This window comes from Rhineura floridana, chromosome 1 (assembly GCF_030035675.1).
Source record: "Rhineura floridana isolate rRhiFlo1 chromosome 1, rRhiFlo1.hap2, whole genome shotgun sequence".
Lineage (NCBI taxonomy): Eukaryota > Metazoa > Chordata > Lepidosauria > Squamata > Rhineuridae > Rhineura > Rhineura floridana.
In genome coordinates, this window is record NC_084480.1 from 67155701 (window position 1) to 67180788 (window position 25088).

At 41.3% G+C, this 25088-nt stretch overlaps 1 protein-coding gene across 6 annotated transcripts in view; it reads left to right on the top strand.

Moving 5' to 3' along the window:
• Positions 1 to 25088, top strand: part of PAM (peptidylglycine alpha-amidating monooxygenase) — a 246051-nt gene that overhangs the window by 170797 nt on the left and 50166 nt on the right. For 4 of the 6 annotated variants that reach the window (XM_061623355.1, XM_061623365.1, XM_061623383.1 and 1 more), the window contains exons 15-16: positions 15315 to 15632; positions 24302 to 24431. In XM_061623355.1, coding sequence (XP_061479339.1) covers positions 15315 to 15632; positions 24302 to 24431 — 448 coding nt within the window. The remainder of the gene's footprint in view (positions 1 to 15314; positions 15633 to 24301; positions 24432 to 25088) is intronic. The other 2 variants (XM_061623392.1, XM_061623401.1) reach the window with 1 other exon arrangement.

Consider the following 25088-nt stretch of genomic DNA (forward strand, 5'->3'; position numbering starts at 1 on the left):
ATTTTGTAAGAATTCTGTTTGGGTTTGAGATTTGTAACATAATGACCATTTTCAGTAAGGAGATGTGCAAAGGATGTTAGTCCTTGGTTACATTTTTATATTGTAAATATGCAAAATGTGTGAAACTGTGTATGTACAGACCTGCAAAAACTTTATTGTGCCTCGCAAACCCTTTAAGATGATGTTAAGGCTGAAATCTTTCAAGATACCATTAACAGTATTCACTTTGGATCACTGAATGAATATTATTATATTTGTATATTGTTTTTCTCATTAAAAATGTGTGTAAACGGACACGGAGCACTGCAGTTAAGTAGGTATGGATCAATGTGTGAATGGAAAATAAGTGGTAGCTCTATGTAAAACCATAATAAGCATTCACAAAAAGAGTGGGGTGTAAATACAAGGCAATATCCAATGTCATGCAAACGGCTGTGATAGGACTTCCCCTTCTCCTCGTCCCCCATAGCTCCCAACACCCCCATCCATTTAAGAGGGTCCCAACCCACAGAAGCAGATTTTTGGGAGGTGTACCGGGGGCTACAAGGGGGAGGAAAGGAAGGGGAAGTCCCCTTTGAGTGGAAGTGAGCTGATACAATAATACCATACCCAAGATTGCATAAAAGGGGCAAGATGGACCTTCATATGTGGTTGTGTTTGGGTAAGGTAAAATACCTAATTGAATCCTTGACCTGGAGTTCGAAGAAACCTACCAGACCTGCCATGCTGATAAGAGGCAGTAATTTGCTCCTGTGATTGATTACGATGCATTGTTTTTCTCTTGGGCTTGCTATGGAATGATTCTGATGGAGGAATACATGGAAAATGTTATGGAGATTTTTCTGTCCTGATACACTGTTTAGCTACCTGTTTTCTTGTCACATATAATGTAGTGCTGTTATGTGAGGGTTGCATTATTTACTTGACTTGACAGCAGAAAAGTGTCATTGGTCATCCTCTCAACATATCAGGAGTTGGAGACCAGTTGGAGGAAGATAAGCCTTTGAGGTATTCTGTTGCTTTTAAACTGATTAACTCACCGTTACTCATAGCGTGTTGTCTTCATGTGTCCTTTTGCCACAACTGTATGCAATTAGAATTGTCAAGGAATGCATGACAATGAATTAAAAACCTCAGGTTGTCTGTCACAAAGTCGTTCCATTAGCACAAGGACTTTTGCTTGTGCAATGGGACTTGCTCTCTCTGGAATAGATTTTGGAATGTATGCAGTGTTGGGGGTGAAGGGAGAGGATCCAGAACAGATTTAGGGGAGCACATGGAGAGAGGAAAGGAAGTTCTTGCACTAATGAGTCAAGTTCATTGGGTACAAATTCTTTTTCATAAATAAAAAAATGGATCAAGCCTCAAACCATTAACTTTTTCTTTGTTTAGATGACCTATGAAGTACCCATTTATTTATTTAAAATATTATATCCTGCCCTTCTACCCTAAAATGGGGCAGGTGTGGCTCACAGTAAATAAAAACACAAAAAACATTAAAATAGATGAAAATACATAAAATACAGTTAACAATTCAAGGGGAGTGATATTAAAAGGGGACTAAGGTAAAACTAGAAAGGAAAATATTCTATTCGTAGCTTTAGAATAGTATGCGTCCTTTAAAACAACTCAAGCTGTCTGTTTTACTGTCTGCATACGTACCACTTTGCAAGCAAATAGTGGAGTTAAATAACTGAAAAATGCAGGTGCATCTAAAGTAGCATTCTCACCAACACTGTTGTTAGGCAGAGTTCATTTAATTTCTCCAATTTTTACAGATAGAGAATCAAGGCTGAGAGAATAGCTGTCTTGTGTTTGATTCCATGATTGAGCTGTGTTTTGAATCTCAATCTTTCCACATGGTCAAAACTATGAAAAAATTGCTAGGTTTAAATCTTATAATTAAAATAATAGAAATTGATTTAGATTTTTCACACTTACTCCTCTGAAGCAAATGCTGTGATTTGAATGCTTAGCAATACCTAATTTATTCTGAATTACCTAATGATAGTTGTAACAATTTTAATATTGATGTTTGGCAGCATTTTTTAAACACTGAAACACTTGTTTTGCTTTGCCCATTGTAACTTGTCTTGTAAAAACATCTCCCAAAGAGAAGCTGCAATACAGCTTTGTTTAATAACAAATCTCTACTTGGTACATATCTCTCTAACATGTTTCTATGGAAACAGGCTCTTTAGCTGTCGTTGGTCAAGAAAGAAATCAAAACTCTTTAAGAATGAGTGGGAGTTTCTGTAATTAATTCTAACAGGTTGGTTTAAATTCTTATACACCTTTTTTTGTTCCTTCTGACTTTATTTGCAGTAATGCCAGCTAATATAAATGTAAGTGCTGAAAGAGTTAAAACCAATTCTGGGAGTGGTTTGGGGTTGTCAATCATTAGGGTGTCCTTTTAAAGTTATTCATGTCTGTACATATCAGTACATTTTCCTAAATTACAGTGAAGCAGTGGTGGCTGGTGGCAGCATGTCAGTGGGGCAGTGGAATCTACTCCAGGTTTTAGTCTGAACTTTTAAGAATTTTTAAAACCCAAAGTGGATTCCACTGTCCCACTGGCATGGGGCCGCCAGCTGCCACTAGAGTGAAGATAACTGCTGGACAATGGATTGGTTTAAGTCTTGTATTGACAGTGCATCGCCTTAGTTTCCAGTTTGACTAATTTCCTCCTCCCTCTTTTTGTTGCAATTGTGTTACATTCTTGTATTCATTCCCCTATAACAATTGTGTGAGGTAGATCATTACTGTTTCTCTTTTAACAATGATGAACTGAGAATGAATCGTCGTTTATAGTCATAAAAGCAGTGTAGTGACTGAGCTAGCTGGATTAACGTTTGAGCTGTTTTATGCATAGAAATTACATTTGACTGTAGCAAATAATATAGCTGTTTATGAAAAAATTAAACCCTGCTTTCTGGTTCAAGAAAACAAAAGCCTTGGACACAGTGGTGTTGTGAAGTTATATTCTTTGCAGAAACCAAGAAAATATATCCAAACTTCGATTAATTGGGAATTTTAGCATGAGTTTGAGGACTATGAGTTTCTGAAAGCTTGTGAAGCCAACTTCATCGTAAACAAATATTTAAGAAATGGTTACCTTATTGGTAAAAGACTAAAGAGGCGGATGCTCGGCAGGGAGCTCCGCGTTTCATCTTTTAAAATCTTAAAAGCCATCATTCCATCTACCATTATCATTACCTACCTGTTTACCTGTCTGCCTGTCATCACGGATTGGTTATTGCTGCATACCTGCATGCCTGGGGACCTTGGCGCCACCGCTGCCCGCTGCCCGCTGTTGTTGTCGTCGCTGCAGGACGTGCTGCTTGGGCCAGCCTTGTTTTTGTCGTTGGTGCCCGCCTGTGTGCGTCGGGACTGCTGCTGGGCTGTGCCGCTGCTTGCTCGCTGTTGCTGTTGTTGCTGTTGTGGCTTTGCTGCCTGGGGCGGCCTTGTTTTGCCGGTGTCGCGGTTGTGCTGCCCCCCGGGACGTCATCGTTGCGGCCGGCCCCGCCGCGTCACAGCTTGTCGCCACCGTCGCTACTTGCCCGTGTGTGAGCGTTGTGGTCGCCGCCTTTGCCGCTGCGGACTGTCCTGCTGTCTGGGGCGCCGTCACTGGTGCTGTCGCCGCCGCCGTTGTTGGCTTGCCCGTTTGCGAGCGACGTGGCTGCCGCTTCTGCTGTTGTGCTGCAGGCTGTGTTGCCGCCCAGGACTTCGTCGCTTGTGCTGTCGCCGCCGCCGCCGTTTCCACCATTGCTCTTCCGCTGCGGCCTTTCCCGCCGGGGCCTCTGGTGCTGTTGTCTGCCGTTGCGGCCTCTCCCGTCGGCCCTTTGCTGCTGCCATCTGCTGGACGTTCCTGGGTGCGGCTGGGCGGCTTTTGCCTTTGTTGCTGCTGCTCTGCCGTTGTTTGGGTCGCCTTGGACCGTCTTGTCGCTGCTGGGCTACCATCGCAGCGGCTTTTGCTGCTGCTGCTGCTATTACTGTGGAGCGGGGTCTGGTTATTGGTGTGGAAGGAAATTATGTTGGTTGCCTGGAGTGTGTATGGATGTGTGGATGTGCAGCTGAGATGTAATTTATAATTACATTGATTTTAATTGTATTTTATCATTTATCACTAAGGGTTATGGGGGTGGGTTTATGGTCCACTTTGCTTTAGGCTGGGTGGCCTGTTGGATTGGCGGGCAGGGATAGAGTTATGTGCAAGTCAGGAGGGGACGTGACAGGGGAGGTGAGGGGCCAAGTTATTGAAAGATTGGGCGGCAGGCGCTGGAAAGGTGCTGTTGGCAGACCAGGCCAGCATAGGGGAACGGGGGGTAGATGCATTATACCCATCCCCTGTTCCGGGTCTGCCCAAAACCAGACGATAACTGGGGGACGCAAGGTTCCTACCGACCTTCGTCTGCTGTTGTGTAATGCCAGGTCTGTGGTACAAAAAACTTCACTCATTCACGACATGATCCTGGGTGAGCGTGCAGACCTGGCATGTATTACGGAGACTTGGTTGGATGAGGCCTCTGCTCCCATTCTTGAGGCCATGTGTCCACCAGGTTTCCGTTGCGCACAGCAGCCAAGGGTGGGAAGGCGGGGAGGGGGTGTGGCAGTCATTTACCGGGAGTCCTTAGTTTTTGCCAGACCTCCTTTCCATAGGACCAAGTTTGTTGATTGCATGTACTGGAGGTTGGGCCCGAAGGGCAGTTTAGGGATCCTGCTTGTGTACCGCCCACCCCGCTGCACAGCAGACTCCCTGGCCGAGGTGCTGGAGGTGGTCTCAGCTGTACGGGCATTGTCCCCAGAACTGTTAGTGCTGGGTGACTTCAACGTGCATGCCGAGACCACTCTCACTGGAGCCCCTTGGGATTTCCTGGAAACCATGGCTTCCTGGGAACTGCACCTTAGTAATACTGGGCCCACCCATGTAGCCGGTCATGCTCTCGACCTTGTGTTTGTCCTGGGAGAGGAGAGAAGTTCTCTGAAGTTGGGAGTGGTTCTTTCCACCCCTGTGTCATGGTCAGATCACCACCTGGTAAACATGGACTTTTCGATGCCACACCCCCTCCGCAGGGGTGATGGACCTATTAGAATGGACCGCCCCAGGCGCCTGATGGATCCTGATGGATTCCTGACTGCGCTAGGGGAATTGGAACCTGCTGAAGGTCGCCCGGTTGAAACCCTGGTGATGGAGTGGAATGAAAGGATCACCGGGGCGTTAGACCGGGTGGCTCCGAAACGTCCTCTCCCCCTGAACAGAACTCAGTTAGCTCCATGGTATACACCACGGCTGCGTACTCTGAGACAGGAGGTGAGACGACTAGAACGCCGGTGGCGGAAATCCCACTCCGAAGGTGTCCGGACACAAGTTAGAGCAGCAGTAACTGCCTACCAAGTGGCAATAAAGGCAGAAAAGAAAACTTTCTTTACTGCCTCTATTGCGTCTGCAGAGTGCTGTCCCAGGAGGTTATTCCAAGTGGTCCGAAGCCTGGTCGGTCCAGTTGCTCAGGAACCCTTGGAACAGTCAAAAGCCTCCTGTGACATCTTGGCTAAGCACTTTGCCGATAAAATAGAACGCTTACGGAGCTCGATCCCGTGCGCTGTGGACACAGTAGATGAACCAGAGTTGGCCAGTTGCACGCCGGTTTGTTTGGATCATTTTCAGCCTCTCTCTTCTGAGGATGTGGACAAGGTGCTCTCGACTGTAAAGCCTACCACCTGTCTAACTGATCCTTGCCCATCGTGGCTCCTTATGAGCTGCAGAGAGAAGTTGGGTGAGGGGATTAAGGCGGTGGTAAACGCATCCTTGAAAGAGGGTGTGATGCCATCAGCCCTCAAGGAGGCGATTGTAAAGCCCATCTTGAAGAAGCCCTCCTTGGATCCCCAAGTTTTCAATAACGTCCGCCCAATTTCGAACTTACCATTCTTGGGCAAGGTCATTGAGCGAGTGGTGGCTAATCAGTTGTCGACACACTTGGATGCAACGGATTACTTAGATCCATACCAATCGGGCTTCAGGACTGGTCACGGAACTGAAACAGCCTTGGTCGCTCTGGTGGATGATATGAGGAGGGCATTAGATAGGGGAGAATTCACCTTTCTTGTCCTCCTCGATCTCTCAGCGGCCTTTGATACTGTCGACCACAGTATCCTGTTGTATCGCCTAGAGGGATTGGGAATAGGAGGTACCGTGTTGCGGTGGTTCCATTCCTTTCTCTCTGACAGATACCAACAGGTGGCATTGGGGGAGGAGGTTTCAGACCCTTGGCCACTCAATTGTGGTGTGCCACAGGGCTCTATCCTCTCTCCCATGCTATTCAACATCTATATGAAGCCGCTGGGGGCTATCATCAGGAGATTTGGGCTGCAGTGTCACCAGTATGCGGATGACACTCAGCTCTATCTCTCATTTAAATCTTCACCAGAGTTGGCTGTGGAGACCGTGTCCAAGTGCCTGGAGTCTGTGAGTGGATGGATAGGAAGGAATAGGCTGAAACTGAACCCCGACAAGACCGAGGTACTACTCGTGGGGGACAAGAGAAGGCTGGGATTTGTTGACCTGAAGTTCAATGGGGTGAGTCTACCCCTGAAGGACCAGGTCCGCAGCCTGGGGGTTGTACTTGATTCCAAGCTGTCCATGGAGGCTCAGATTTCGGCTGTGAGCCGGGCAGCTTGGTATCAACTACACCTTATACGTAGGCTGCAACCCTACCTTCCTTTTCATCAGCTCCCACTGGTGGTACATGCCCTGGTCACCTCTCGATTAGATTACTGTAATGCGCTCTACGTGGGGTTACCCTTGAAAACGGTGCGGAAATTACAACTTATACAACATGCGGCGGCTCGGCTACTTACAAACAGTCGTTGCTGGGACCACATCACGCCAGTGCTGTTTGATCTACACTGGCTTCCAGTTGTTTTCCGGGCCCAATTCAAGGTGTTGGTACTAACCTATAAATCCCTATACGGTCTCGGCCCAGTTTATCTAAAGGAGCGCCTACAACGCCACCAATTATGCCGCCTGACAAGATCGGCCACTCAAGGCCTTCTCACAATCCCGCCAACCAAAGCAGCTAGATTGGCGGGAACTAGAGAGAGGGCCTTCTCAGTGGCGGCCCCCACCCTCTGGAACTCCCTCCCACAAGATCTTCGGCACGTCTCTTCCCTGAATATGTTCCGCAAGGCCTTAAAGACCTGGCTTTTCCAACAGGCTTTTGGGACTTCTGGGGAGGTTTAATGTCCTTATGATTTAAATACTGCCTACCACATATATTGTTTGTTAGCATAATTTATACTGTTACACTGTATTTTTGTATTCTATTTTGTTGTAATTTATTGTATGTACGTCGCCTAGAGTGGCCACTGGCCAGATAGGCGACACATAAATTAAATTTTATTTTATTATTTATTATTATACCACATTTTTCTTTAGAGCTATAGAGCATTGGTCTCATTTTTGTATTACTGAAGTAAAATAACCTCCATTTGGTGTACAAAAAGCCTTTGAGCTGCTTTTATCATCCAGTAAGCTACTTTATTATCCCTAGATGCAACTTCATATTCTATGTTTTCAATGTAGGAGGAGTGGGTTGTAAATGTAGTTCTCGATGAGAAGCAGAGATTACCACAGAGCCAGAGTGCCTAAAGCTTGAAGCAATGCAGAATCAGCTGTTTTAAAGTGCCCATACATAAATCGTGTGATTTCTAAACAAAATAAATACTTTCCTCTTGAGATGTTTTTGTTCTACCATTTGGACAAATTCAGTGATGCTGAGACAATATAGCAATAATATCAGAAAGGTGTTGAAGGATATAAATAAATGAGAGTTTTTATTCAGCCCAATTGGTGGTATTTATTTCATTTAAAGTTCTTATATGCCACTTCTCAATCACAAGCCTTCTTTAGGCAGCTAATAACGTTTTGTTTTTTAAAAAAACCTCTGTACAAAAGTTATAGATAAAAGCAGTCAGTAACCACACAAAACTCCCTTAAGAGCTGGTGGGAGGCTGACATGTTTTGTTTGTATTCTAAGGCTCATTAGAGAGGGTGCTCCCCCCCCGAAAAACCCTGCCTCTTGTTGCCCATCTTGCTATTTGGGGGTCAGACTTACTTGTCCTATTCAAGGGAAGCTGCTTGTTGCTGCTGTTAGCTGCAGTAGGGGATAGGTACTAGGTTTATGCTTGAAGTGAGAGTAGGCCTTTAATCAGTATGCTTTCAGAGTCAGAAACTTAACTCTGTTCAGGGTCTGACATGATCCAGTTAAAAAAAGTAAACTTGGATGGCTTTGAAAGGGATTTAGACAGATTCATGATGGATAAAGCTATCAATGGCTGCTAGGCATGATGGCTGTATGTATGCCTCTGCATACCAGTTGCTTGGGATCATGGGTGGGACAGGGCTACTGCGCTTACACCCTGTTTGTGGGCTTCCCATAGGCATCTGGCTGGCCCCTTTAATAGGCCTTTTGTCTGATCAAGCAGGGCTCTTCCTATATCCTTAAACTTGTTCTTTGCTACTAAGAACTCCTTCCTACTGGAAGTGCTGTCTAACTGCAGAATATGAGAGAAGGATCAGCTGTGATGACTGCTCATTGTCCTGGCATGCTTCCGTTACCCCATTTGTAGAAAAGAATATTCAAAGCCAGACCCAGAGAAATAAGAAAAGAAACAGTCCTTCTTCAGCACAACTTGTCCAACATCTTAATTATTTTTGAAACTACTTCTGTGTTAATCACCTCATAATATAGATCATCTAGACAATTAACAATAATACAAGCAGCCTAAGTGTTCATAGGTTCCCAGCCACTCCAACTGCTTATACTCCATGTTTATACAGCCACAAGAGTGGCTGTATACTATAGCCAGCATGGATTTTCCACATTCCACTATGTTAAATTGAAAATACCCCCATGCCATTCTGCTGTTTTCCATAAGCTCATTTCAAAACAAAATCTTACAAAACCTATAGTCTTGAATTTAGAAACGCTTGCTTAACAACCCTCTAAGCTTTCATGGCAATACACTCAGAGAGATTGGAGAGTTCAAAGTATAAAACATGGGAAGAAAACTACAGATCCCTGGTGGACTTTTTTCTGTCAGTGGTCTCATAATTTGTTGAAATTAATTAAAAATCAGCAATGTTTGCAGAGTACCTATAATTCCATTACTGACTTTGCCCCATACTTTGACCTTCATCTTCTGCAGTTTAAAAGGTTTTTAAAAACGCATGGCTGATTTTTAATTAATTTAAGAAAATTAACATTGGAGTCTATGATAAGCGCAGGCGTACTCAGTAGGAACCAGCTGTCAATGTTCTAAAAGCCAGACTAACAGCTGCTTGGCTTGCCTAATCAGGGAGCCATAGCCACACCCCTGACAGAGCTCCAGTGGCCAGAGTGGTTTAACAGCCAGGCCCTCTTCCCAGAGAATTTTGGTGATTGTAGCTCTGTGAGGGGAATGGAGTGTCTCCTAACAACTCTCAGCACCCTTTAGAAACTACACTTCCCAGGATTCTTTGGGGAAAACCATGAGTGGTTAAAGTGGAATAAAGGTCTGGATGTGGCCAGGGGCAGCTTTGGTTTAAATTTGGGTGGGAGACTGTATAATAAAAAGGTGGGAGAAACCCTGAAAAATAATGATACTTTTAACAATATTTTCCTTTTGGAAAGGAAAGGGGCTTTCCCCCTGCCCAGTGCCCAACCACCCATTTCCTCCCCTACTCCTCCCCTCCCCTACTCCTCCCCTCCCCTACTCCTCCCCTCCCCTACTCCTCCCCTCCCCTTTTTCCCTCTTCTCCCTCCTCACCCCTCCCTGCCCTTCTCCCAGGTCAGTTTCACCTATCTTAAGCATGATTGCACAGGAGTATATCCCACTGAACCCAATAAACATGCAAATGATCAAATCTGCCCTCCCCTTCCCCCTCTGTCTCCTTCCCCTCACCCCTCCTTCGCCCTCTCCCTTCCCTTCCTCCTCCCCCTCTTCTCTCCCCTCCCCACTCCCTCCCTCCCTCCCCCTTCCCCATGGTCAGTTTCACTGTCCTAAGCATGATTGCATGGAAGTAAATCCCATTGAACTCAATAAGCATGCAAATGATCGAAACTGGCTTTCTCCTCTCCCCTCCTTCCACCTCCCCCTCTCCTCTCTTCTTCACCTCCCCTTCCTCTTCCTCTCTCCTCTCCCCCTCCTCCACCCCTCCCCACTTCAGCCCTCACTCCACACTCTTCTCTGTGGTCAGTTTCCCCTATGCTAAACATGATTCATGGGAATAAATCCCAATAAACTCAAAAAGCATGCAAATGATCAAACCTGCCCTCCTCTTCCTCTCCCCACCTGCTCCCCCCCTTCCTCTTCTCTGCCCTCCCTCCCCCCTGTGGTCAGTTTCACCTATACTAAGCATGATTGCATGGGAGTGAATCCCATTGAATTCAATAAACATGCAAAATTGGGCAGCTATAGGGAATGCACCAGGGGAGCAGGAGACCTGACCTCATCCCTGAGTTATTGTACTCCCCTACAAATTTGTAAAAATGCAACAATGCTCCCCTGTTGCATTCACTATAGCTGCCCAATTTCCCTGCTTTTTAAAGTTTGATAGAAATATCTGTTGACTTATTATATGTACATTCTTAAACCACAAGGGTTTTTTTTTCCTTTTAATAAATTTATCATAGGCTTTCATGGTTAACTCATCAAAGGTTCCTTTTCTGTGGATCACCTGTGGACCTCCACCTCATCCTTTCAGTTCCTTTGGTTTCTCCAGGATAGCAACACCATGCCCACAGCATTAGTGCTCCCCACTTTTTAAATCATCCTTTACCGTACCCCAGTGAAGGCTCCTTGTCATCTGTTTTCTCTACATTCATATATTAATGCATCTTCCTTTTGTTACCATTCACCTTTTCTGGTGACTCCCTTTTCCAACATTAATACGTCCTTATTATTTTGGCTTCGATACCTTTCACAACAACACAACAACAAATCTTTATTTGCTTATGGCCATAGGCTGTTGCAACAGCGATACCTTTCAACTACCCACTCCTTGGTTCTGTACAGATTTTTTCTAAGATGGTACATCTTACCCAGAAGATGGGTGAGATAACCCAGGGGAGATTGGAGAAAGAGGACAGGTGAATATTAATGCTTTGATTTTTTTAAAAATCACTGTCTAAAACCATTTGAATAAAATAGTGCCAGCTGTTGACAGGAGACCTGAGTAGATCTCTGTTCAATAGCTTTCTGTCTCCAAGGGTAGGAAGAGGTGGACATCCTTGGAATCTGAAATGCTGCAGACTAAATTGGGACCCCCTAATTTAGTCAAAATCTGACATTGCTTATAACAAGTTACTTAGGGGGTATGTGTTGTAATCAAAGTAGATTCCTTGAAATAAATGAACCTAAGTTAGTAATATCCATTAAGTTCAATAGGTCTCTTTTGAGTAGGACTAGCATTGTATACCACTCTGTGTTTGTTGTGGTTTCTCCCTATCTCCTTCAGCAGTGTTGAAAGAATAATCTAGCCTTCCCCAACCTGGGGCTCTCCAAATGTTTTGGAAGGCAACTCCCATCAGCCCCAGCCAGCATGACCAATATTTAGGGATGATGGAAGAGATAGGCCAAAATATCTGAATGAATCTGATACATCTTCAAAATACAAGAATTCTGAAGGAACTTTTCTGTTGATCCTTGAACAAAAGAATATCTGAAACACAGTGACATTCTTATTACATTTGTATTATGGTGCCATTGGGTTTTATTACTTTTTGGGAGACGGGAAACTTTGTGGAGCTGAGATTTCCTATAGGCCCTCCCTTTGTCTTGGTGTCCCTGGCTCTCACTTACACAAAGCAACTTTATAACTTCAGGTAGATCTACAGTTTCTTGACTTTTACAACAATTATACCATGAGGGAAGTTTTCATATTTATTGCATGATATGTCCACAGCTGCTTAATTCCCCCACCCTCATGATCCTCTTCATAGTTTAGCATATTCTGAAGACAACTACTTATGGATGTTTGGTCAGATACCCTTGCAGAAGATAGATGCACATCACTTACAAAAGGTGCTTGTGCAGACAGACCACAGGATTTGGATTAAGCCCTTCTTGTGTGGGGAAACGGAAGGGTTTGTATCATAAGAAGTGTGGGGGTGTTGTGCTGTGTTTTTGTACCAGAGTACAAAACATCTTGTAAGAGGTGACCTAAATCCAGTGGTATGGGGAAACCAATTGAAGGGAAGCAGGCTGTCTAACATTAAGGATATTTTATCAAGCATGTTAGCAGGGATGGCTTAACACATTTTGTTCAGCTCCAATTTGCTTTGTTCATTTCACAAAAATTGGCCCTATTAACCCTGATAATTATTTTTTGACAGGGGATTTCACTTGGGACATTCCCCTTCCAAAGGCTGAAATTGGAAATTTAGTTGAAATCATTGAGCCAGGACTGTTTATAAACATGACAGATTCTCTTAGGGTCATTTTAAAAGACTTAATTCTTCCCCTTGCTGAGTTCTTAATAATGAATTTTCCATGAAAGTCCTGATGCCTTAGCTAGTTACCATTTTCATTTATTATTGCTTTAATGTGAAACGTATAAGAATATCTTATGACATGGTTCCATAAACATAATGTTTTTAAAGTCTAAATAATTGAAATCCTTTACTTCTCCATTCATTTACCTCTCAGTCTAATGGAAGTACTTGTGAGCTAACATATTTGCTGAAGTAATGATTGACTCACCAAAGCAGGGATACTTATTTACTGACTGTTCAGAGCTACCAATCCAAAACAAGCATCAAGTGATAATGGACTAACCCTTTCCTCCAGTGCAGAGGTTGAATAGATTATTTGGAATATCCCACCTACTAAGCAAAGTTCTCGAGGCACCTTAGACTATGTTTAATATTCGACAAAATAGACAACAGTTATTAGGGAAAGGAAAGGTGTACAGAGCCCCCCCCCCGACCTCAGATATTCCAACTGCTACTGAAGCACTGGGCCACAGCAGATCTTGGAGGAAATTGCTTTTGCTGATGTCTTGGCAGTTTTTGGCTCCTGGTGGCAGACATAAGAGGCACTGGGGGAAACAAATCTGTTTACAAATCTCTCATAGTCCTTAGATTAGCCTTCCCCAACCTGGTGCCCTCCAGTTGTTTTGGACTACAGCTCCCATCATCCTTGGCCAGTCTGGCTAATGGTCAGGAATGATGGAAGTTTGCACAGTATACTTCTGTGTTGGATTTGCTTTTTAATATGTTTTAAAACCTTTTTTTAAACAATATGTTTTTAAATCTTTTTTTAAAAGATGTCTTCAAAGCTTTAAAAAATATTTTTAATTGTTTTGTTTTAATGTATTTTAAAGTCTGTTTTTATGATGTTTTAAAGTGGTTTTGGTGCTTTTGTTTGCCGCCCTGGTCTCCTGCGGAGAGGAAGGGTGGGATATAAATCTAAGAATAATAATAAAGTTGTAGTCCAAAACATCTGGAGGACACAGGGTTGGGAAGGTTGCTTTAGATGTTTGAGCTACCACTCTGCTTCTCAATCTCTGGTTCAAGTAGCTCTCAGAAGAAATAACCGTGCCTAGAAATAGCTGCAAAAGGAGCCAGATGTTAGTCCCTCACAGGGTAGGGCTTCCTTACTCAGGCTGTCACTGCTGATGTGCCTTGCAGTTTTGGGTCTTTGTGGCAAATGCAAGTTAGAATAAGATATAGCATTGATGTTCCTGATAGCAACAAACTGGATCAAGTTCAAACCTTCCCAGTCAATTTTTGTTGTGTAATAAATAAATAAATACCTCTATTTCTTTCTTCTGAATTTTCTTCTTCTAGGCTTCTACATGACTTAGCTGTTTTATTTTATATACTGGAGAGCCAGTGTGGTGTAGTGGTTAAGGTGTTGGACTATGACCTGGGAGACCAGGGTTCGAATCCCCACATAGCCATGAAGCGCACTGGGTGACCCTGGGCCAGTCACTGCATCTCAGCCTCAGAGGAAGACAATGGTAAACCTCCTCTGAATACTGCTTACCATGAAAACCCTATTCATAGGGTTGCCATAAGTCGGAATCAACTTGAAGGCAGTCCATTTTCATTTTTTCAGTGTGCTTCAGAAGTTGTAAACTGCTCTGCTTTGTTAACAATAATTTTTGGATTACCAATAATTGGAGATTGAAGATTGTGTAGTGCAAATCTGAAGTGTGCAAGTGAAGTGTGCTATTGTATCTTGTTTAACTATGATTCTCCTCAAATCGGATAAAGGACCTAGATGTAGCAAACCTTGTGCTTCTGTCACACTAAGTGGATATTAGCTATTCTTTCCTGTATTCTGGATATTTGTAAGCACTGACATTTTCTGAACAAATAGGTGCTATTCTTATCATTTCAGAAATGGTTGAATTAATAAAGTTGTTGATCTTTTGCCTTCTTTTTAAGTTACTTTTGATATTCTTATTCAACTCACAGGAGATAGTGAAACAGACAACAAAGGAAAAAGGAAAGCCCATTCTTGCCAGTCTTCATAAAAGCATGATATAGTTTTCAACACAGGCATGCCAATTAAGAACAGTGGTTGTGGAAAGGATATTGGCTAGATATGGAACTTGGAATGACGCATATAATGTATAAACTAATACCCCAGAATGTTAGGAACCTACTATAGTTATCTAAAGATATCTGAGCTTCATGGAAGAATAGTCTGTTGGAAAATTTGATTACAAATCTGTATTTTTTCTCCATTTTCTGGTAAATACAGTGCCAAAAAAAGCACAAGGTAGGGTAAACTACACATATCCACAATTGTGACCTGTTCTGCTTATAGATGGTATTAACAAAGATATGTGTGACTTCCATAGCATCTAGGGAAAAAGTGAATACATTTCCTTTAGAACTGGTTTCACTTCTTAATTTCTTTCTGCTTCCTGTGCATAGAGGGGTACCCTTTATACCTTAGCTATTAGAAGCAAAGTTCAGAGGTAAGTACATCAATGTTGCAACTCTAAATAATCTTTACTAAAGTGTCTTGTCGCCATTTTGCTTTTGTTCCCATGGATAGCCTTCCAGAGGTGAGGGACCTTGTTTGCTTTGGTTCTGAAATGTCATGTCAAAGAAAGGCATTGTTGTGTAGATTTTAAGACTACAGCAATCTGTGATCCATGTCAAGAGTTCATGAGCAGCTAAAGGTTTTGGATCAAGTTGGCTTTTAGGAATAACACACTGTTCTATTCTTTGTCAAGCTCACTACAAAATCCTGCAATCTGTCTGACTCCTCTTCCTCTTTCTCTTATCTGTTTTTTCTTTCTTTCTTTTTTCCCTACACAGGTGATTTCTATTCACTCATTTCCAAGCTGCTAGGAGAAAGGGAAGATGTTGTTCATGTGCACAAGTATAATCCTACAGAAAAGGCAGAATCAGATCTTGTAGCAGAGATTGCTAATGTAGTCCAGAAGAAGGATCTTGGTTGGCCTGATGCCAGAGAGTTTTCCAGTAAAGATGAAAGGGTCAATACCATTCTTGTCAGAGACAGAATCCACAAATTTCACAGATTAGAATCCACCCTGAGGCCACCAGAGAGCAGGCATCTTGCTTTGCTGCCACCTAAACATGGTGATGGGAACTGGGAAAAAGAGCATACAGGAGGTGGGTTAGGGTTATTTTTATGTTACAATGTCCAGTAGTATAAACTGCTTTGTACATTAATAAAATTGGAGGAGATATTAACAGATTTTGTCTTATAAAAAACATAGTACATCACATTTCTCTCTTATACCAGATGTACTGATGAAAAATTCATTGTGTTCAACCTAAGAGTCAGTAATGACTGCACCAATGCTCATATTATCCTTCCCACTATGGCAAAGGTTTAGTAAATTTTGTTTCTTGTGTATGTAAACTGTCTGCTGTATAGTTTACTGCTGTGTATTTTGTGACAAATTTATAGTTTATTTATTAAAGTAAGAAATAGACTACTGGCTGAAAAAGACTAATTTAATAGAAAAAGTTTTATTTTTTGATATATAAATGGAAAACCTGAACTGGAACAAATTGTTGCTACATTTTTCTGAACTGAGAAATCAAAAATGAACATGGTACATTCAAATATTTGACTTCATTTTTTTACTATGCAGCTGTCTTTATTACACACTCTCCTGTGAGGGTAATTACGCCCTCTGTATTTTTTCAGCTGAATGCCATGTTGTCTAGTAACAATATTTTGTGTACATTATACATTGTATTTTCAATGTGTTTCTCTTTCTCAATAAGAAAACAGAATTACTTGTACTTTTTAAAAATGTTTTTAACGTCATTTTGTTTTAATGTATTTTAAGGTTTGTTTTTATGATGTTTTAAAGTGTTCTTAGCATTTCTGTTTGCCTCCCTGGGCTCCTGCTGGGAGGAAGGGCGGGATATAAATAAAATAATAAATAATAAAATAAATAAATAAAAGTTATTTCCCAGCAACATCGAGCTGGTACAGGTGTTGGCACTGACTTACCTACTGAAATAACTACTTAGGTGTTAGTTGTATGAGTCCTGCAACATTAGTGGAAGGGGGTTAGTGACATTGCAGCTTTTCTTCCCTGACCAGAAACTTATATTAATTCTCTCTCTACAATCTACAATCCACACAAGTACCTTTGTCCAAGGGTATGCTGTTATATAAGTAGACCATTCTTGTGAGCAATTGTTTGCATAGGTTATCAAATAATTGCTTGTAACTGTAGTTTATCAATTAAGACATCATGCCAAGTCATACCGACTACCCAGCTTGCAAACCTTCATCAAACCATGGTTTCTTATTCTGATTTGCTGGCTGACAAACTGTGGTGTGCCAATTCAGACATTATGCCAAAACCTAGCTTGACATAATGATTGAGTTAGCCAACATCTGTGTTGTCTTTTTAGTTTGAGATTGGCTACTATTAGTAGAAGAAAATTGGTCCATAGCAGTAATCTTGCTTTGTTTGTATTATGATCATGAAATTGGGTTTTAGCTTCATTCCTTATGTGAAAACCTTGATAACTCTGCATGCAGAAAATATATTCCATTAGAACTGGATGAATAGCAGCTGTCTTTTTTTTTTTTGTAAGCTACAAAATACCAGCAACAGAATTTTATCTTCTTAGCTTGATATTTGTTTGGTTTTGTTTATAAAAATGTTTATATAATGCCAGCTCATGTAAAATATAAAGATGGTACACAGCAATATGTACAAGTACAATAAAACATTAAATACCATAAAAACAATAAAAATAATCATTAAAATGACTGGCTACTCCTGAGAAAATGTAAATAACTCAATAGGCCTGTCAACATAAAAAAGGCCTTCAAGGGACACCTGAAAATCAAAAGCAAGGGTGCCTGATAAAACTCTGCCGGAAGAGCATTCCACAGCATGGGGCTGTGACACAAATGTATTACTCCTTGCAGCTTTAAATGATACACCACGTTACTAGTTCTGAATTTCTATTTAAAACATTAGCATGGAATGCTAATTACTAGTTCTGAATTTCTATTTAAAACATTAGCATGGAATGCTTGCTGTTACTCTGGTGTTGATGTATGCTGTTCAAAATGACCATCAACCCTTTGGTACATAATGGATGCATCTTGACCATTGTTTGGCTATTTTTTGTTAAAACGACATGCTGCTGCTGACAGAAGAGCAAAAAAGAAAAGGACTTTCAGATACCATCCTATATGCATCTATCTGCGAATAAGTCCCACTGAACTCAGTGGAACTGGCTTCTGTGTAGATTTGCATTGGATTAATTGTTATTACTATGGACCCTTCTGCCTTCTGTTTTGCCAACAAGCAGTCAACAAAAGTATTTGATAATATAATTAGAAACTGAACTTGCATTATTTGGGGAAATGTAATTATGCAGGTCAATACTAGTGAAGTGAATAAAAGACTGGCTAAACCATAGTATTATTGAAAAATGCTGATTATTGTATGATATCTCCTCTTAATGTGTGTGAGTTAGGGGGATAGTTCACTGGAAGCTATAAAAGCAACATTTGTGTTAGAAGTATGATAGTAATTCCCTAATAGATTTTGTTTTTGTGTTAGAATGTTTTTCCTTATAATAATCATCAGTCTACCTATCTATTATTTATGCCTTTCACTATATAAATCCGCAGGGTTGAATAATTGTGTCAAATAGTACAGGGTTTGTCAAATAATACAGGACTGAGGTTGTGCAAAAAAGTCTAACGGTTATATTTAGATGTTTAATGCATGTAATTTTAAAGTGATCACAGTCAGATTAGCTTAACTGTTTGAATTGATGGACTAGATTTTTTTTATCAGCCACTGTCACCCCAGAAAGATAGTACAAATGAACATTTTGTGATTGCTGTATATGACAAATGGCTGTTAAATACTGCAAATCTGCTGAGGTCTCTTGTGTGTTTTTTCTTTCCCACCTTGGGGAGAGAAGATGGTCAGAGACTAAATGCTCAACAGGAAAAAATGATACACATGACTTATATTCCAGATTTCACTGCAGACTTATTCACGCTTACTTGGAAATGTCTCATTCAAATAAATGAGACTTACTTCCAAGTAAACATACATAGATCAAATGTTTGACATTTCATAGAATGATAGAATCATGGAATGATTCTCAATGCAGGAATCCAAATCAAAGCATTCCCGACAGATAGCTGTCCAGCTGCCTCTTGAATGCCTCCAGTGTCGGAGAGCCCACTACCTCTCTAGGTAATTGATTCCATTGTCGTATGAGTCTAACAATTAGGAAGTTTTTCCTGATGTCCAGTCAAAATCTGGCTTCCTGCAATTTGAGCCCATTATTCTGTGCCCTGCACTCTGGGACGATCGAGAAGAGATCCCGGCCCTCCTCTATCTGACAACCTTTCATGTACTTGAAGAGTGCTATCATATCTCCCCTCAGTCTTCTCTTCTCCAGGCTAAACATGCCCAGTTCTTTCAGTCTCTCCTCATAGGTCTTTGTTTCCAGTCCCCTGATCATCATTGTTGCCCTCCTCTGAACCTGATTAAGTCTACAATTTATTGGACAAGTATCTAAAATAAAATGTATGTCCCTGTTTTCATAGCAAGTTTACTCCCAAGTGTAATATCTTCAGTAAGTCAAGAGTTTTGTTTTGTTCTCTTTTGTTGTTGTTATGTGCCTTCAAGTCGATTATGACTTACGGCGACCCTATGAATCGGTGACCTCCAAGAGCATCTGTTATGAACCACCCTGTTCAGATCTTGTAAGTTCCGGTCTGTGGCTTCCTTTATGTAATCAATCCATCTCTTGTTTGACCTTCCTCTTTTTCTACTCCCTGCTGTTTTCCCCAGCATTATTGTCTTTTCTAGTGAATCATGTCTTCTCATTATATGTCCAAAGTATGATAACCTCAGTTTCATCAGTTTAGCTTCTAGTGACAGTTCTGGTTTAATTTGCTCTAACACCCAATTATTTGTCTTTTTCGCAGTCCATGGTATGCGCAAAGCTCTCCTCCAGCACCACATTTCAAATGAGTTGATTTTTCTCTTATCCGCCTTTTTCACTGTCCAACTTTCACATCTATACATAGAGATTGGGAATACCATGGTCTGAATGACCTGACTTTGGTCTTCAGTGGTACATCATTGCATTTGAGGACTTTTTCTAGTTCTCTCACAGCTGCCCTCCCCAGTCCTAGCCTTCTTCTGATTTCTTGACTATGGTCTCCATTTTGGTTAATGATTGTGCCGAGGTATTGATAATCCTTGACAAGTTCAATGTCCTCATTGTCAACTTTAAAGTTACATAAATCTTCTGTTGTCATTAGTGTAGTCTTTTTGACGTTCAGCTGTAGTCCTGCTTTTGTGCTTTCCTCTTTAACTTTCATCAGCATTCTTTTCAAATCATTACTGGTTTCTGCTAAGAGTATGGTATCGTCTGCATATCTTAAATTATTGATATTTCTCTCTCCAGTTTTCACACCTCCTTCATCTTGGTCCAATCCCACTTTCCGTATGGTATGTTCTGCGTATAGATTAAACAAATAGGGTGCTAAAATACACCCCTGTCTCACACCCTTTTCGATTGGGAACCCATCGGTTTCTCCTTACAGTAGCCTCTTGTGCAGAGTATAGGTTGTGCATCAGGACAATCAGATGCTGTGGCACCTCCATTTCTTTTAAAGCATTCCATAGTTTTTCATGATCTACACAGTCAAAGGCTTTGCTGTAGTCTATAAAGCACAGGGTGATTTTCTTCTGAAATTCCTTGGTCCTTTCCATTATCCAACGTATGTTTGCGATATGATCTCTGGTGCCTCTTCCCTTTCTAAATCCAGCTTGGATGTCTGGCATTTCTCGTTCCATATATGGTAAGAGACTTTGTTGTAGAATCTTGAGCATTATTTTATTTGCATGGGATATTAAGGCAATAGTTCGATAGTTACTGCATTCTCTGGGATCCCCTTTCTTCGGAATTGGGATATATATTGAATGCTTCCAGTCTGTGGGCCATTGTTTAGTTTTCCATATTTCTTTACAAATTTTTGTCAAAATTTGAACAGATTCAGTCTCAGTAGCTTGTAGCAACTCTATTGGTATGCCATCTGTTCCTGGTGATTTTTTTCTTCCAAGAATTTTAAGAGCAGCTTTCACCTCACATTCTAAAATTTCTGGTTCTTCATCATATGGTTCCTTCGTGAATGAATCTGTCATCCTGTCATCTCTTTTATAGAGTTCTTCAGTGTATCGCTTCCATCTTCCTTTTATTTCATCTCAGTCAGTCAGTGTGTTTCCCTGTTGATTATTAACATCCCTACTCTTGGTTTAAATTTCCTTTTCATTTATCTAATCTTTTGGAATAGGGCTCTTGTTCTTCCCTTTTTGTTGTCCTCTTCTATTTCTATACAATATCTATTGTAATAGTTTTATTTGTCTCTACGTACTAGTCACTGTATTGTTACATTTAGGGTTCTGACCGTGTTTCTATCTCCTTTTGCTTTTGCTTTCCTTCTCTCTTTAACCATTTTAAGAGCTTCTTCAGTCATCCATTGAGGTCTTTCTCTCTTTTTAGCTAGAGGTATTGTCTTTTTGCATTCTTCCCTGATAACGTCTCTGACTTCAGTCCATAGTTCTTCTGGTTCTCTGTCAACTAAGTTTAAAGCCTCAAATCTGTTCCTTATTTCATCTTTATATTCTTCTGGGATGTTATTTAAATTGTATTTTGGCATTATGATAGCTTTGTTGTTCTTTAGCATTACTCTGATTTTTGATACTATCAGTTCATGATATGTACTGCAGTCTGCTCCTGGTTTTGTTTTTGCAGAAAGTATGGAACTTCTCCATCTTCTGCTACTAATTATATAATCAATTTGATTCCTATATTGACCATTTGGTGATGTCCATGTGTACAGTCGTCTTGTTGGCAAGAAACAAATGATTGGCTTCACAGAATTCAATAAGTATTCCTCCTGCTTCATTTCTGTCTCCTAAGCCCCATTTCCCCACAATTCCTAGTTCTTCTCTGTTCCCTACTTTTGCATTTCAGTCCCCCATGAATATCATCATATCTTGTTTTGGTGTGTGATCAATTTCCTCCTGTACTTCTGCGTAAAATCTCTCAAATTCTTCTTCTGCATTTGACGTTGGAACGTAGACTTGGATGATGGTTGTGTTAATAGGTTTCCCGTTTAATCTCATTGATATAACTTGCTCAGACCTGCGTTGTAGCTCCTAATTGCTTTTGCTACATCACTTCTCACTATTAAAGCAACCCAATTTCTTCTTGATTTCTCATTTCCTGCAAAAAATATTTTGTAGTTGAAAATGTCCCATTCCCGTCCATTTTAGTTTGCTCACACCAAGTATTGTAATGTTGATGCGTTCCATTTCTTGCTTGACAATTTCTAACTTTCTCACTATTAAAGCAACCCCAGTTTGTTTCCGGTCACAATTCAAAGTGCTGTTTTTTATTTATTTATTTATTAAATTTATACCCCGCCTTCTGGCCAAAAGGCCCTCAAGGCGGCTTACAAAAGAAAATGAACATAACAATACATCAATAGAACATAATACCTCAATAAAATACAATTCTCAAAATTAAATAACAATTCTCAAAATTAAATAACAATTCTCAAAATTAGATAACAAATAACATTATTAAAGCAAATTATTGAGCAAGTGACTGCTAACCTACTCACTTACCTGGGGGTAAGTCCCAACAATCTCAGTAGGGCTTACTTCTGAGCAGACACAGAGAGTACTGCACTGCAACACTGCAGTATTTGACCTTTAAAGCCCTATACGGCCCAGGTCCAGGCTATTTGTCAGACCGTATCTCCCTATACGAGCCTGCCCAGGCCCTGAGATCTTCAAGAGAGGCCCTTCTCTCACTCCCAACACCCTCACAAGTGCGATTGGTGGGGACGCGAGATAGGGCCTTTTCGGTGGCTGCTCCTAGGTTCTGGAACTCCCTTCCTAGGGAGGCATGAATGGCCCCCTTCTTGCCATCCTTCCGTCGGCAAGTAAAGATTTTTTTATTCCGACAGGCCTTTGGGATAGAAGGTGTTTAGAATTGGGCTTTACAAGGCTTGTTTTATTGTTTTACATTATTATCTGTATTATTTTAAATTGTTTTTAGATTTTTAAGTGCCTTTCACAGTTTTAAGGTTGTGCATAGTTTAATTGTATTTTCATTGTATGTTTTTCTGTGTTTTTAACTACATGTAGTTTTATTTGTAAGCCGCCCTGAGTTCCAGTTTGGAAAAAGGGCGGGGTAAAAATAAAGTTTCATTCATTCATTTCTTCTTGATTTCTCATTTCCTGCATAAAATATTTTGTAGTTGCCTGATTGAAAATGTCCCATTCCTGTCCATTTTAATTCACTCACGCCAAGTATTGTAATGTTGATACGCTCCATTTCTTGCTTGACAATTTCTAACTTTCCCTGGTTCATGCTTCTCACATTCCATGTTCCTGTTGTGTCCGTTGTACAACTCAGGACTCTCCTTTCGCATCTGTGCGCATCAGCCTCTGGGCTTCCTTTCGGCTTTGACCCAGCTGTGTCATTAGTCACAGCGCTATTCGTACTTGTTCTTTGTTCTTCCCCAGTAGCTTGCTGAGTGCCTTCTGACCTGGGGGTCTCATCTTCCAACACTATCTCATGTTGCATTTTGGATACTCTGTTCATAGGGTTTTCGTGGTAAGAGGTATTCAGAGGTGGTTTACCATTGCCTTCCTCTGAGTTTGGATGCATCTTAGTCTGGTGTCTCAGCTTTGACCAGTCCTCCATGGGTGCCCCTGCTAGGAGTCTAGCCTCTTGGTCTAGACTCCTGACGGCATTGCTCTCAGCTTCTTCAGCACTCTCAAACCCCCTCACCACGTTAAGGTGTGCATCCTAAAGGGGGTTTATTCTCTTATGGTATTCTAAAAGATCTTGTGTTAGGCAGTTAAAGCTGCAGTCCTAAATTTGCATACCTGAAAGTGGCTCACTGAACTCACTTCTGAGTACCCTTCTGGGATCTAGGCTGTAAGTTACATAATATTAATTGTATATAAAGATCAGGCCTTTTTTTGTGATGGTACTCATTGGTACAAAGTACCGGCACCTTTTTTTGGCTGCCCATGGCAACCATTGAGTGCTGACACCCACACTACTTTCATCAAGGTAAGTGTACTGGCACCTCATTTTTTTTACCAAAAAACCGCTGATAAATATTGTGTATCTTGTATAAAGCACTCACTATCTTCCAAGTGCTCTACACAAATTAAAAACAAGACAGTTTCTTACAATTTAAAAGATATGAGGAAAAAGGAGCAGAGAGGGAAGAGAAAAGCAAAAAAACTCAAGTAGTGTACTAATTCTTAAAGTTACAAAGTTCTTATAATGACCCACTTGAATGGAATTCAGGCAGGAGAGGAGCCAAATGGCAGCTAGACATATAGCCAAACTCATGGAATGGCTTCTGCTGGTCCATCTCTCCCTCTGCTGCAGCCAGAATTTTTATAAGTGACAATTCATAGATCTGAAAATCAGAAATACTAGTACTCATAGCACAACAGGGACTTCTCTGTTGGCAACTATGTGCATATTTAAACTTGTAAAAGGAAAGAGTTTTCAAGCCTTTGGATGCTGTTGCTGATCATACATGAGATACCCATCTGAGATGGAGGCTTTTGTAAAAGTCTTTTTTTTTTTTGTATTGACACAACAAACACACTGTAACTATTACATTGCATGCAGATATATATGTTGGAGTTCATTCGGCAACTCTGTCATTAACAATTCAATTATTTGCTAACCTAACATGCTCTACAATTTATTCTACCTTTCAGATTTAAACATAGAAGAAGTAGTTGATTGGCCAGGAATAAGCCTCAAACTGGGCCAGGTTTCTGGTCTGGCCCTGGATCCTAACAGCAACCTGGTCATCTTCCACAGGGGCGATCATGTATGGGATGCAAAGTAAGCAAACACTCTAAGCTAAAAAGTATGTGTTGTTCAGCACTTTCATGCTTGCCTCTTATCTCCTCATCCTGTATTGGCCTCTTCTGTGACACCAATAAGATGCCATTTTCCCATACAGGCTGAAGGATAATATTTGGCCTTTTGATTATAAATTGTAGAACATCATACAAATCCCAAACCTATCACTGTTTATGGCAAGTTATTATAATCAAGAATCTTATACAAAAGTATATTAACCTCCAGACTGGATTACTGCAATGCGCTCTATGTGGGGCTTTCCTTGAGATTGGTCCGGAAGCTGCAGCTGGTGCAAAATGTGGTGGCAAGACTGCTCACTGGGGCAGGGTATCACCAACATGTCACTCCGTTTCTGAAAGAATTGCACTGGCTGCCTATTAGCTACCGGGCCAAGTTCAAGGTTCTAGTTTTGGTGTACAAAGCCCTATACAGCTCGGGACCAGGATACCTGAAAGACCGTCTTACCCCTTGATATACCCAGTCGATCACTGCACTCTGCAGGTGAGGGCCTCCTGCAGATACCATCTTATCAGGAGGTTCGTTCTGCACAATATAGGAAACAGACCTTTAGTGTGGCAGCACCTACCCTGTGGAATTCCCTCCCTTTGAATATTAGGCAGGCGCCATCTCTGCTAT